The sequence below is a fragment of the Calidris pugnax genome, unplaced genomic scaffold (assembly GCF_001431845.1).
Source record: "Calidris pugnax isolate Ruff unplaced genomic scaffold, ASM143184v1 scaffold186, whole genome shotgun sequence".
Classification (NCBI taxonomy): Eukaryota; Metazoa; Chordata; class Aves; order Charadriiformes; family Scolopacidae; genus Calidris; species Calidris pugnax.
Window position 1 is genome coordinate 1349180 of NW_015090994.1, and position 15549 is coordinate 1364728.

General features: G+C 39.6%; 1 protein-coding gene across 1 annotated transcript in view; it reads right to left on the bottom strand.

The window, feature by feature from the left end:
* COPB1 (coatomer protein complex subunit beta 1) overlaps positions 1-13484 on the bottom strand; it is a 23933-nt gene extending 10449 nt beyond the window's left edge. The window contains exons 1-15 of the mRNA XM_014954843.1: positions 13333-13484; positions 12373-12602; positions 10666-10835; positions 9956-10070; positions 9266-9358; positions 8052-8189; positions 6852-6971; positions 6359-6466; positions 6005-6151; positions 5435-5580; positions 4325-4421; positions 3573-3733; positions 2972-3092; positions 1907-2134; positions 1557-1736 (exon numbers count right to left, since the gene is read on the bottom strand). Of these exons, the coding sequence (XP_014810329.1) occupies positions 1557-1736; positions 1907-2134; positions 2972-3092; positions 3573-3733; positions 4325-4421; positions 5435-5580; positions 6005-6151; positions 6359-6466; positions 6852-6971; positions 8052-8189; positions 9266-9358; positions 9956-10070; positions 10666-10835; positions 12373-12602; positions 13333-13423 (2145 nt within the window). The 5' untranslated portion in view covers positions 13424-13484. The remainder of the gene's footprint in view (positions 1-1556; positions 1737-1906; positions 2135-2971; positions 3093-3572; positions 3734-4324; positions 4422-5434; positions 5581-6004; positions 6152-6358; positions 6467-6851; positions 6972-8051; positions 8190-9265; positions 9359-9955; positions 10071-10665; positions 10836-12372; positions 12603-13332) is intronic.
* Positions 13485-15549: the final 2065 nt, after the last annotated feature.

Consider the following 15549-nt stretch of genomic DNA (forward strand, 5'->3'; position numbering starts at 1 on the left):
CCTGTCTTTTGAACACCTCCAGGGATGGGGCCTCAACCACCTCCCTGGGCAGCCCATTCCAATGTCTGAGAACCCTTTCAGTGAAATAATTTTTCCTAATATCCAGCCTGAACCTCCCCTGGTGTCACTTGAGGCCATTTCCTCTTGTCCTGTCACCTGTGACTTGGGAGAAGAGACCGACCCCCCCCTGGCTACACCCTCCTTTCAGGGAGTTGGAGAGAGCAATAAGGTCTCCCCTCCCCTCTCCAGGCTGAACAACCCCAGCTCCCTCAGCCTCTCCTCATAAGACTTGTGCTCCAGACCCCTCACCAGCTTTGTTGCCCTTCTCTGGACGCGCTCCAGCACCTCGATGTCTTTTTTATGGTAGGGGGCCCAAAACTGGACACAGCACTCAAGGTGAGGCCTCACCAGTGCCCAGTACAGGGGGACAATCACCTCTCGGGCCCTACTCGCCACGCTGTTCCTGATACAGGCCAGGATGCATTTAACTGCATCCTTCCTTCACCTGTCATTTTGCACACACACTACAATTATAACACCTTTCCAGATGAGATGTATTCTGAATGGAATTCACCTAGAGTTCCTAAAATACAGGCTGTAATGCCATCTATTCTTAACAAGATCAGTAGCACAAAAAAATGCTGGACTTAAAAAGGAACGGTAACTTTGAACAGTAAAAAAAATAAAAAAATCTATACTTTAAAAGAGTGGAAAGCCTGTTTTTTTAACTATAACTAATGAATTAATCAAGAGACTTCTCTTTGGACCTTCTCTGCAAAAAAAGGTATAAAGAGCAAAACAAGGATGCAATAGGATAGGTCAGCCTGAGAAAGAAAGGCTTTCTTAACCACTTGTGACATCCCTGCTCTCTTCCCTGTCAACCTTACTGGGCTCTTCAGACTGGCAAACAACCTTCAGGTCTTCTCCATGTGCCACCAGCTCAGCACTTCCCAAGTCTCCTCCTTATTCTTCCCTTCTCACATCAAGAAGGTAACACCTTAAAGCAGAAGGGCTTTTCTCTTTCTCCTTATCCTAACCAGTAAATACCTGGGCCTTTCAAATCAACCAGCCCAGCCTGGTTCATGAGTAATTCTCATTCAAGAACACCTACCAGCCAAACATACTGGCATCTTGATCCCTAAAACATGTTCAAGGATGCTCAGAACATGGAAAAAATGGGGAGATCTTTAAGCATACTTTGAAGTTTGAACATGATGACTTGTTAAATGAGGTTTCTCTTCACTGGCTCAGCAATAGGAAGGTAGAAACACTATGGAATATTGAAACATTATGGTGGCAGAGCACTGGAACATGCTGCCCAGAGAGGTGGTGGAGTCTCCATCTCTGGAGACATTCAAAACCCGCCTGGACAAGTTCCTGTGCAACCTGCTCTGGGTGGACCTGCTTTTGCAGGAGGGTTGGACTAGATGATCTCCAGAGGTCCTTTCCAACCACATATCACTCCGTGATCAGTTCCAGCCTGCCATTCCCAAAGCTGATCCTCTAACATGAGCAGCACAAAGTGTGTACCATTAAAGCACTGACTTCCACATTACCTTATTAAGTTTGGATGCAAGGGGATCAGCAGCCTCTTTCCTCTGTGTGTTTCCCATCGCTGCAAGAAGGCTAAGCTGGAACTGGTCTTCTTTAGAGCTCATTTCATTTTTAGCAGTAAGCTGCATGAAGGAAATGGGATCGTCTGGCTGAACCGTCACATTCCTCTTCTCAGATTCTTTCTGCAGGAAAAGAAATATTCAAGAATTCACAACAAATTCAATTCCTTAGTGCAGAAACAGAGTCAAATCATGTCCGACTTTCACACAGTCAAACAGCAACATTTCTGTTTGGATGTGAACATCTATAAAAAATTCCAAGTGATTATGGTTACGTACTTAAAATAGCTCACCTTCTGGGAAAGTTTCTCCTCTTCTAGCTTGGCTGACAGCATATGAGAGAGGGACTGCCTGCATTCTTTGTTGAAAATATCATTCATGAGAGGAGAACATTCTGACAAAACTTTCAGACACAAGGAAATACGATCCACATCATCATCTGTAATCGGCTTCTTGGGAAGAGAGGACTTTCCCAAATGGAGAATAGTGGCCATCAGCAGCATAGCTTCTGCAATAAAGGACTGAGAGGAGGACAAAGGAAAGAGAATGGAAGGAGATTATTGCACTTTACATAGCTTTACAGAAATGTTTATTTCTGACTGTCCTGATTTCAGCTGAGATGATTTTCCTTCTAGTGGTTCCTGCATTTTCAAATTCAGTATGAAAGGAACTTCAATAATACATATTGTTTTAGTTGTTGCTGAATGATGTTTATACTAATCAAGGACTTCTTTCACCTTCTCACAGAAGCTGAGAAGGAGCACAGACAGAACAACAGAATGGAATACTCCACACCACAGATGTCAGTATATAAATTGGGGTTGGCTGCGGGGCATGGAATCCATAATCTCTGCTTGGGTTGGGCCAAGCAACCAATTCACTGGGCAGTGAGAGTGACTTGTGTCTTGTGTATTCTTTTACCATTATTATTACTGTTATTTTCCTTTGCCATTATAGTTCTATTAAACTGTCTTTATCTCAAACCATGAGGTTTTTTTCCCCTTTCCCCTCTTCTCCCTAGCCTCCTGGGGTGGAGCGAGAGGCTGGATGGTCCTTGTTGCTAGCTGAGGTTAAACCACAAGACAGACTATTTCCAAAAAAATGCACATGAATTGGTTCAAGAGATTTTATGAGTTGATTACTTATTTTTTTAATACTTATTATCTAGGAACCAAGCAGCATGATTAGAGACTTCCCAGAGTGACTGAAAAGCAGTAGCCCCTTTTTGTGACCCAAATTATCATTATTAACCTGTCATGTAACTGGCACTTCACTTTGGACTTAACCCATTTTGCATCTGTTTAAAAGAAGAGGCAACAACCAGTTCCTTGCAACTACGGCGAAAAGAGATTACTTACATTTTGCTTCTTCTTTTCCTGAACTAGTGACAAATACCTCAAAGCAATCTTAGTTAAAGTTGTAGCAAGAGAAGCTGCAACGAAGAAATCGCCATCAAGCAGGAATCCTCGTAAGGGAGGTCTGCAGAGAGAGATAATAATCAATCAGGAAACTAGTTTAGGATGACACTTTTTAGCCTACTTATCCTCCCCCCCTCACATCAACAATGTGCAAACAAAACAAGCGGGAGAGGTCTCAGAAGTTGGGTTTTTTTTCACTTTAGAAGTAGTTCTCCAGATATAGAGATATTCATGAGTCACACAGCCCTTTCCACACAGCAGAGGGAGTGAAGAGCGTAGTGGATAATTATTTCATTGTGGCTCTGAGATGATAATGACTAGCCAAGATGATGCAGCCCACCTGCACTAATTAAGGAAATAGAGCAATTGTTCTGGCTACCAGTGAAATAAACTATAGCATGTATTAAATAGTGCAACATGATATTAACAAAAAAAGTGTTTAAATCTAAAGGCAACATCTCTGTATCCAATTAAATTTGTGAGGGGGACTTTATGTATAAATTACAAAGAATCAACTAGAATTAGATGAAATCTTTAATACCTGTCTTCTTCCTTTTTGGCAGGTCGGGAACTACTGAGAGCGCTCTGTGTTGCGTAAGTGCCCATCTCTGTCACCAGTTTTTGGGCTGGACCCACGGATACCTCTTCTTCAGGTTTTAGCTCACCAGTTTCTTTCTTGATTTCAGATTCTACTATTGGGATCTAGACAGAACCAGGAAACAATTGTTACAATTAACACAAAAAGAGATGGCTTTGTTCTGCAGAAGGTTTTAATAAGAATTACCCGCATCTTTAAGGTTTTTATAAGTAAAACATGTGACAGTGCAACAGTTTTGAGAGAATTTGAGGAGATAGGCAGATGTTGAAATAAATACAGAAGCCTCCTACCCATGCAACAAAGCTCACATCGCACATATTGTCTTAGATCCCTCTCAGAACAACCCAGACTTAAAGCACTCTTTGTTTGTTAGTGGATATAATTCAATTGTATCTTTAAATTGCCATTGTTTTCAGAAATAAGGTATTTCTCATCTCCCCTCTTAACAGATACCACTTATTCTCAGTATATGCTAGCTTCAGGTATGCCACTTTGAAAAAAAATATAGTAATAATGAATGTAAAACTCTAACTAGTTTTTACTTCAGCTTTCTTGGGCATACCCCATTACATATCCCAAGTGCCCAAAACCTTGCCGCATCTTATCTGGCTTTTTAGAAATATCTTTTTCTTAGAAAACACACTGTGTAATAGTAAGTAAAACCATAAAGATCTAGCCCAACGAAATAAACCCACCTCTCCAAGCGACCTGCGCACTTCTGTCATGACACTTTGTATGTCCTCCTTTGTGCTGCAATATTCCCCAAGGATCCACAAAGCTCCTCGATAAATCCTGAGGCAAGAACAGTAACTTAAGTCAGGCTTTCACCATATACTCAAACTAGTATCAGGGGAAGTGATTTATGGTCACATGGTAAAGGCCAGACTTCACAAATCCAAGGGGATGCAATTGACAGAAAGCAATGATCAAGAACAATCATCATTAGTAAACTAATGAACAAGTACAAGTATATCAAATGAGATATACTCTCTGTTGAGAATTTATTCCCATCTGTCTTAATCCTGATAGTCACAAAATTAAGTTTCAGTATGACCATAATGAAATAACTCTACTGTATATTAATATAAGTCAGCTGTAATTTCTCAAATTAACTGAGCGAAACTAACTTTTCCTTCATATAGAAGAAAATAAAAAACAAAAACATGAATGAAGATTAAGGAAAAAAAATAATCTGAAAGCTTCAGAGGTTTTTTTTTTTTCCCACTTCATGAGATGACAAAGGAGACTGGATTCATAGTTTCCTGTGTATTGGAAGAATGGCAGAGTGGTATCTTGACAGAGAAGTTCTTCTATGACTTAACCTTTGCAGATCCACCAGAAAACCAAAATTTTAGAGCCCTGAAAGGTACTAAAGAAGCTTTGCAGATTGCAAAGCCCAGTCTACGTTAGACTGGGTTTCCTAATAAATGTACACTAAGTATTTCCAGTTGCCTACACGTGCAAATTCCTGCTGCAATAATTCCTTCATAACCCTCTTTTAACAAACAATACCACTTTAAAGCTGGCCTGCTATCTCCTAACAAGTGGAAATACAATTACCAATTGCATCATAACAATGAAATTTGAATTTGTTGGGTGCAACAAGTACCCAATACATCTTTTGTACAAGTAAGCAAGAACGTAGCTGTCCCTTGAAATCATCTATCCCCAAAATATCTCAGTTTCAGTTATTCTTTGTGCGTGGGTTGCAAGGGTTTTCGTATGTATTTAATGACAATATGCATGCAATGCAAATAAGCCACGGGGTGCTCCAATGTCTGTTTGATGTAGTTTTTTGGACTCACTTGACAGATTTAATAGCGTGGAAGACTTCAAGCATCTTCTCAACAATGAGGGGTCGGAGGTTATCAAACCGCTGGATCGCTTCCCGCACAAACTCCAAGACATCAGCAGCTGCTGCCTCGTTATTATCACTGAGGAACTCCATCAGCTGCCAGGAAAGAGTCAACGTGAGCACAAAGAGCAGCACAGAGAGGTTTATACAATAGTATTTTCCTTTTATGTTTAGAAAAATAAAACTGCATATATATCTCCCATTAAACAAAGCTGAAGTCAAACAGCCTTATACACATTCCAATTACCAATTATCATAATCCCCAAATTGCTTTTCTAATGATACAAGTTATTGCACTTTTAAGTAAAGGTACTTTTCAGCTCATATTCTTCAAAAATATTTTTTAAAAAGCGTCAGAAGATAAATAACTACAGCATCAACATCCCTTCATTTCTTTACAGATTAAAAATAGTGGTGTTTTGTGGGAGGCAACTGACAGAAACACCTCAGCTTCAGTTCTTCTCCAGGTTTTGGGTATAACGAATATATTAGATGACAATATAATTAAACATTTGCATACCACTGGAATAACATTTGCAGCCATATCTGGAAACCGGACGCTACAGGAGTGCAGTGTGCGAACAAGCAGCTGTCTGTACTTGTCTGTATCTTCGTGCTCTGTCACATTATTAGTTTTAATCACTTCCTTCTTCAGAACAATCACGAGCTGCAGAAAAGATAAAATAAAATTGAAGAAGGCCCCATATTTTTCCAGAGAATAAAAAAAAAAACCCACGATCTCATGAAACAAAAGCAGTATATATTTTACCTCCTCCACATTTCTTGAAGAGACAAGATCCAGAGCCAACTTCCCATATTTTTCCAGAGAATAAAAAAAAACAATCTCCTGAAACAAAAGCAGTATATATTTTACCTCCTCCACATTTCTTGAAGAGACAAGATCCAGAGCCAACTGAAGGGTTTTTTTGCGCACTTCCAGATCTGGGGTACTCAACACTCTGAGGATGTCCATAACCAGATCCTGGAACAGGAACAAAATAAGAACTATTTTGCTGTTTTAAATGACTTCATACAATTCTAATTTTCAGTACTCTATGATTCTCAAAGACTTTCTGGATACATAATATATAGTTTACTCACAAACAAGATACTTAGGCGTTAGGAACTTCACAGAGTTCATTTAATACATTCTACGTTTACACAAAAGTCTGCCATGCAAACCACATAGTTAGTCTTACAATCAAGAAAGCATTTGCTGTTGTTAATTCTTATGCAGACAATAAAAGCAGCAAGTCATAACATAAAAGTCCATCCAGTATGTTTCCCATACATCACAACACCGGAAAGCTTTGTTTAGGAAAGTAAAGCATCCCATAATCTTGCAGGAGAAGAGCCAGCTCACATACCTGTAACACTCGTTCATGGGAGGGATGTTCCTTTAATTCAACCAATCGATCCAAAACAATCAGTTTCACGTTATTATCACTTTCTTTAATAATCAAATCTATGTAGCATTGAGCAGCTGCCTAAAATGAAAGCATCGAGAACATTTTTTAAGTAACGACGAGGAGAAACTGGCAAATTTCTCAGAGAAATTCAGCAGAAGACACCTTCTACGTTACTATTACAGCAACTACTCAAAGAGTTGGCAGAGAAATGAACCTGAGAAGAGCCTTTTAAAACTTTCTGGTCCACTGTAAACATCGATTGCACCACCTTGGTACAAAAATTACACAGGAAGGCTCACAATGGCATCAGCTTTCGATTCGCAGACTGGATTTCAAATTCAAATAAAGTTATAAGAGATAAATTTCCCAGCATTCTTTGGCTCAGCTCTTATGTACACAAGAGGGGATGAAAACCAATTTAAAATAGGTGCCAGCATTAGCCTTTCTAGATATGGTTTTAATGACAGCTCGTACATACAATATTCCTACTCAACAAAAAAGATGATGCTAGAGCAAGAACGTTGGAACTAATACTCCTCCTGATCCTTTGAAACTACTATTTACAATGCTTTTACTCTAAATCTAGACTTGCACACTCTACTTTTCTTATTTCCATACAAATTCAAAATTTCTGTATGATCTCAAACAATCAGCTCTACAAACATACATGTAGGAACCCAACGTCAATCGCTAACCCGCATAAATCTGCACTGCTTTATGTTTCCACCCTGGTCTGAAAAGAGTAGTATTTATGAATAAAGAAAGTAATTCAATCTCTACCTTCAGCTTTAGTCTGCTCTGCTAAGTATGCCAAGAAGAGTGCAGGTTGGTACCAACATATATATATAACATATATATATATATATATAAAAAACATATATATATATAATTATATGTATAACAGTTTGCGCAGTATTCAAGCTTGTGCCCTACCACAGTGGCACGATGTCTTCCAGCTGCAGGTCTGCAAAATACACTCTCAATCTTTTTTTGGTGACCAATTTTAAGAGGTATTTGAAGAGAGTGTTTCACAGGTGCAGGGTTAAACACCCCCTACCGCTAAAGCCTTCACTCTTTCAGAGTATCAACGTACAGCACCCAGTATTCATTCCAGTGCATGAAAAGCTACTGAAACATCTGAAAATATCACTTTTGTACCTTGATTGCTGTTGGTGCACTGGAGAGCGTAACTAGAGTACCTGCAGCTTCATACTTGACTGCAGGACTGGATGACTGCAGTAAGTTGTAGATGCAGCGAATAAAGCGAGCTCTCTCGGAGGGATTCGCGTGGCAGACCTGGGGAAGCAGAGCAATGCACAGTTGGCACATCAAGAATAAAGAAAACAGCACCCATAGAGCTTAATTAATTGCCCCATTATCTTACAGCAAGGAGAAAATGAAGCAAAAGGTGACAACCTCTTCTGGGGATAAGAACTGTCATTCACAGTTGTAAAAATCTAATTACAAAGGCTATTAAAAAGCTATTCTTGACAATCCTATGCAGTGCTACAAGGTCTTAAGATCTCAGATCAAAAGGAAGACCTCTACTAGCCTCTAACAGATGCCCTGCTCACGTCCATGAAGAACATTCTGATAACACACAGTTCACATCACAGCAGATCAGGTGACACATATTGCTCTATACTGTGCACACTGGAGCAGTTTCACTGAATTTCACTGAATTTTTAGAGTTGGAAGGGACCATAGAGATCATCTAGTCCAACTCCCCTGCTGAAGCAGGACCACCCAGAGCTTGTCAGAGCATGTTACTCAGGAGCATCCAGGCGGGGCTTGAAAATCTCCAAAGAAGGGGACTCCACACCCTCCCTGGGCAGCCTGTTCCAGGGCTCTGTCACCCTCACTGTGAAAAAGTTCTTCCTCATATTCAAGTGGAGCCCTTTATGTTCCAACTTGTGCCCGTTGCCCCTCGTCCTCTCACTGGGAACCACTGAAAAGAGTCTGGTTCCCTCCTCCCTCAGCCCGCCCTTGAGATACTTGTAGGCATTGATAAGGTCTCCCCTCAGCCTTCTCTTCTCCAGACTAAAGAGTCCCAGCTCTCTCAGCCTCTCCTCATAAGGGAGATGCTCCAGTCCTTGAATCATCTCTGTTGCCCTTTGCTGGACTCTTTCCAGCAGTTCCCTGTCCCTCTTGAACTGGGGAGCCCAGAACTGGATGCAGGATTCCAGTTGTGGCCTCACCAGTGCAGAGCAGAGGGGAGGAGTTTATTGTTTGAAGACACTAATCAGCTCTACTAAACAATGACATATTCCTGACATGCCTTTTCCAGCAAGGTTCTATCCCGTTTAAAAAGCAGTCTAACATACTCTAACATGTATATTTATTTTAAACCCACAACAACATTTCACTTTTACCTTATAAATGAGTTCAACAATAACCAACTGCAGTATGTCACCAAATGTCTGGACTTGGTCAATGCAGGTACTCAAATAATCCAAAGCTCGATCCTATACAAAAAAAGATACATTATTCTAAATCATTCTGCGTTGGCTCACTCAGTTATACTTTAAATCAAACCACAATACATTCATATATTCACCAGCATACATTCACCACTTCAACTTGAAATTTACGAAAATGACAAAAACATTGTACAGCTGAAGAGCAAATTAATCTATTCTGTCTATATATGGCAAAGAGAGACAAAACTAATGGTAATCATGCACAAAAGGCAATTGCCTGTAGAGCAAATAATCCAAAATGATAAACAGATATTGTAATCTCTTTCTCCTGTGACTACAAACACCACAAAAGAGTAGCTAATGGAGCACTTCTCAACCTGGTTAGGCTCACTTGGCAAATCTAATAGCAGCTTTTGGCACCAAGGTATGCCTTTACCAAATACAGTAATTCTTCTTTAAAATGAAGACAGCACTAAAGACCTACTTTAACTTTTTCAATTACCAAATATTCCACAAATGGGTTAACACTACCGTGTATGCTTTTTTATGATATAAGCAGTTTACCAACAAATTATTGGCAATTTACCTAGCACATTTTTGGGTATTTAAACCAAACAAAAGTTTGAGGACAAGTATTCTTACCTGATCGGCATGAATTAGCATCATAAATGCATTTCTTTTGCAGCTTGCATCTTTCTCATTCACCAAGAAATCATGGATCAATTCAGGAGCATCAGGTATAAGATGTTCAAAATTTCTTTAAAAAGAAAAATCATAATTAAAAGAACTAGTGGTAAGGAGTAGAAACTAAAGGCTGAAGCGCATATCCTAAAGACAAGCATTTACAGAGACATAAAAAGTGAAAACAGTGATACATAGCTTTTGAGTAGCTATTTGAAACTGTGGGTAGACCCAAGGAGCTTTAGAAAATTATCATGATAGCTAGGACATTATGCCATCAATGATTTCTGTTTAATAGTAACATTCAGCCAAACTGTATGCAATGTTTACCATAAGTGTGGTATGTGAAGAATACACATGTATTTATGTTTGCATATTGCTGCAAGGATTCTTCTATATTTTTGGTTGTGGACAATGAGTACTATTAATAGCATTTAGATCATTAAGAAAGTCATTTGCCCACACAAATGAACCTGCAATATAAGAACCTCAGTCGTACTCGAGAAAGCAGCGGTACCTTTTGCTTTTACAAAAGTCCATTAAATAGAGGAGAAAAGGCAAACAAACACAAAAAAAACCCCCAAACACCTCACCAGTGATTGATAAACGTTTCAGATCACTAAAGCTAGCCTTGGTCTTCTGCATTCATGATTTTAGTGTCTGGTATTTACCTGTAAATGGTGTAAATGGCAAGAACAGCATTTCTGCGCACGTAGCTGTGCCGATGCTCCAGACAAGCACGGATGGCTGGCATTAAAGGCTCCAGCAGTTCTGCTTCTTTCAGCTTACAAAGGAAACGGAGAGTAGAGCCTCGGATAAATTCATTGGGGTGCTGAAGATCCTGAAATCATCAAAAAACATATTTGAAATGCCTAAATGCTAAGCTCAGATGAATACACTTGCCGTCTCCCACCCTCAGCTTTCCCATCATATAGGTTCCCAATACCCACCACGACACCCCACTGCCTCCTCAGGAAATACTTTCTTAAAACACTGCTGCCCCATAAATATTTAAAAATGCACATTGCTGTGTAGAAAAAGCTTCCAAAGCCTGTGGGATTTTTTTTTCCTGCATTGTATGTGTTTTCTCTGATTATTAAATTCTGTGTAGAAAAAGCTTCCAAAGCCTGGGGGATTTTTTTTTTTTCTGCATTGTATGTGTTTTCTCTGATTATTAAGGCTGTGAAAGCTCACCCTGCAGGCATTCCTGCACACTGGGTACTGTCTTCTAGTGGGTGTTAGTTCATCTGCTTCCAACCCATATGGTTTAGTGATGATGCTCCTTGTTTGTTGTGTGGGTGTCTGTTTTTGTCAGTTAGGTTGATGGTTGGACAAGATGATCTTTAAGGTCCCTTCCAACCTAGAAGATTCTGTGATTCTGTGAAGTTGAAGGACCTTAGTATCTTTGTTTAGGAGTGTCCCAAATACACCACCACAATGAAGTTATTTCAAAACCAGTGTCCTTTTAGGACCCATGGCTTGTTCCAAGACACTATGAAGAAGGTAATTAGGTTTATCTCTCATCTTTGAGGTTCCCTAACTTAGAAAGGAAGGGCACTAAATTTTTATTAAGTTGTAATAGGAAAAGAACACATAAAAATTCATTGATAGTACGTCTGCTGGTTATCCACAATTATCCAGCTCTGAAGCACTGAGACTTAATGGCTAGAAAGGAAACGCTGAGCATAAACCACTTTTGTATTTATTAAGTAACACAAAATTATCTACATTTTATAAAGATCCACTATAAGAACATAAGCAATGAAATAAACAACAAAGGGCTACCTTTCTGTAGGCATCGCAGACAAGGATCATTTCCTGCAGAAGCCTGCCATCTGGTGTGGTCTTTGGCACTATCTCCCAAAAGACCAGCAGCAGTTTTTTGATGGTGTGATCTTGCTGAGGCAGTACAAAACGTATGATGGTCATCAGAAGTCCAGGCAGTTTTTCACCATTCAGAATCATAATGATTACTTTCTTCAAGGCCTCTGTCTTCAATTTGACATCTCCTTTTTCTATAAAGGACAGAAAAAGAAAAAAATATCAAGAAAACACATCACAGTAATTACAAGATGAGGAAGGCTAGCATGTCACAGTTAGCTTATCTTCAGTGTCAGAAGAACAAACCCCCTCTGAAGGAGCACAATACAGCATATCCATAAAATTCACACCCTTACTTTCACTAAAAGGATAAATGTTGATAATTGTGGATAACCAGCAGACATAATATCCAGCTCTGAAGCACTGAGACTCAATGGCTAGGAAGAAAACGCTGAGCATAAACCACTTTTGTATCTATTAAGTAACACAAAATTACATACATTTTATAAAGATCCACAATAAGAACATAAGCAATGAAATAAACAACAAAGGGCTACCTTTCTGTAGGCATCGCAGACAAGGATCATTTCCTGCAGAAGCCTGCCATCTGGTGTGGTCTTTGGCACTATCTCCCAAAAGACCAGCAGCAGTTTTTTGATGGTGTGATCTTGCTGAGGCAGTACAAAACGTATGATGGTCATCAGAAGTCCAGGCAGTTTTTCACCATTCAGAATCATAATGATTACTTTCTTCAAGGCCTCTGTCTTCAATTTGACATCTCCTTTTTCTATAAAGGACAGAAAAAGAAAAAAATATCAAGAAAACACATCACAGTAATTACAAGATGAGGAAGGCTAGCATGTCACAGCTTATCTTCAGTGTCAGAAGACACAAACCCCCTCTGAAGGAGCATATCCATAAAATTCACACCCTTACTTTCACTAAAAGGATAAAGAGGAAGCAAAAGATACTTAAAGAATAAGCACGGGGTTTGGACTTAATTTTAAGTCAACATATTGGAATTGACAGAGTTCAAGAAATTTCATGGCTGTTTCAATGCTTAAATTCAAATAGCCTTTTATACCAGGATACTACAATGCACTCTCATGTCATACATATATTAAACACTAACACTGTCATTTCTGCTAGCAAAATACAGCAGCACACTGAAAAAGTGGTAAGACAACTTATTGCTTATCATTACGTTGCTTAAATCTGCCTGAGCTCAAACAGGTATTACTTCAAACAAAAAGACAGAAATGGATTTCAAATTTTTTGCACAAACTGAAAGGGGAGAAAAAATCAACATCAAAACACCCAAGATAAATATTATTAAGTTTCTCAAAACACAAAAAGCAGAGTAACGTACACACTTCAAAAATCAACAGAACAAAACAAACACCAAATTGACTTGAGTTTATAAAACATGAATGATATTCTAGGAAAAGTAAAATAAGAGAAGGAAAGAATAATTCAGGTAAAATGGAGTCCCCTTCAAACCATGGTGCATTACTTGCCTAGGTCATTCTTTAAGCTGATTTCAGAAGGTGGTTCTGAATCCATTGGAACATTGATTAACGTGTAACACACGTTCTCTGCAGCTGTCATGGCTCCTGGTTACAAAAGTTCTCTCAATGGAAGAATTATTTTGACACAAATATCAGAAAACCTAAGAAAATAAGCAAACAAAGTCATCCCAAAGTTAACAGATTTTATTACCAAACAACACAAAAACGTTTCTGCCACTGACTTAATAATTTGAAGGGATTGCTGGATTTCCTGAGAAGCCACATTCAAAAGCCTTCTCAGTTTTCTGTTCCACTAAAACATTCCTGTGAGTACCAGAAAAATGAAGAGCATGAAATTTCCCAAAGAGAAAAAAAAGTAGTAAATTAAAGAAATCTTTCCAACACAACTTGAATCAGCTCACGAAGGAAGCTTTGAAGCTGAGGACAAGATCCATCCAAGCACAAGCCAAGGATGGGAGAAAAGACACTCATGATGAAGTAAGAATTCTTATGGTGAAAATGTATGAGGAGGTTACAGAGCTATTCCAGCTGCTGTGTAGCTGATAGTTCAAATAACAAAATTGGGAATTAAGCTCAACCCTCATTCTCATGGTTGTTTCTTCTCTATATAATAGACCCCTAGGATCAAAGTGAACTTTTTATTCCATTTCTTAGGTAAAGAAAAAATGCTCAAGTTTGAGCTTGCTCAGTTAGCGCTATGATAGGATACTGACAAGTGCAGCAAAGAAAATTGTTATTTTTAATATATGAGCAATTTTGTGTTTTCTACAGAAAATATGTCAAAAAATCTACAGAAAAGTTACTTCTCTGTACTTTTATTGCTACTGATTTTCTTGAAACCTTAGACAGAATTTACCAAATCATTAAAACAAGGAAGAAGCCTTTAAATTATGATACTACACATCAGTCAAATAATGTGTAAAAGCATACACTTATTTTTTATTTTATACAATTAGTACTGCTAACTAATAATCCAGCCAATATCACTGAACAAAACGAATGAATGGCTGAGCCCTCACCCAAGGTGGTACTGGGTCCAAAGTCCCTTTTCTCACCAAAAAGGCACCCAGAGAGCCTTGGGCTGCAGAGCGTGCAGGTAAGCTGGGCTAACCCGGCCTGCAGCCTCCTTCTACACAAGAAAACACCACAATTAAAACAGTGCAAAACTACTACAAAAAAAAAAATCCCAATACGACTTGTTTATAAAAGTGCCTCTCGTTAATTTTATATTTTTAACAATTAGATTCTTTAAACTCGCTGTTTGCAAACTATCCACATAAACGACTCCTGCTCATTTTTAGAAATGCAACTGTTCTCTTGCCTCAGCAGCAGCTTTTGGTATATTTTTCCCATGCTCTTCCCCAGAACTCCTGCCCCAAAGCCCAGCAGCCAGCACCTCCATCTCCAGGCACTGCTCAAGCACAGAGCTGGGAGACTCGGCAGGGAGAACCACCACCAAGACTTCCACCACCAAGACTTCTTCCACCACCACCAAGACAGACTTCCACCACCACCACCAAGACAGACTTACTTCCACCACCACCACCAAGACTTCCACCACCACCACCAAGACTTCCACCACCAAGGCACTGAGCCCTGAAATCACAGTTTAATCTCACTGAGAATCCCCGAGCCACAAAAAGAGGCACTACTCTACCTTTTCAGCAAAAAAAAAACCAAAATAAATTCTGAGCAGCCATACTTTTACAAGGAAATGGAAAGTTATAGAGTTCATACACCAGAGGAAGACAAGAAGCCCCGCCTGCTCTCCAGCTACATCCTCGGGAAGCCTTATGGAGCGTAAGGGACACCTTGGGGAGCAAACCCCCAAGAAAGCCCTGTTTTGGTGATGCACGATCGAAAAACGTGTAATGTAAAAACGCTTATTAAAAGATGAACAAAGAAACAAACAAAGAAAAAACACCAAAAAAACCCCAATCAAACCAAAACCACGAGTTCAAAAACACAAATTGATAGCCAGTTTAGGGAGATTTCACTCTTCATTTTCCAGGTGCCTACTTTTTGCTCAAAACTCCTAGGATTTTTAGACGGGAATTAGAAATGCCGATGCTCAGACGCCAGCGCTGGCCTGCCCTTCCCCTGAGGGAATCCAGACCCCCACCCCCCGCCGGGCCTCCCCACAAAGCCCATCCTAAGCCTCCGCGGGGCCCGGTAACACCGATGGGGGGGGGGGGCCCTCCGTGG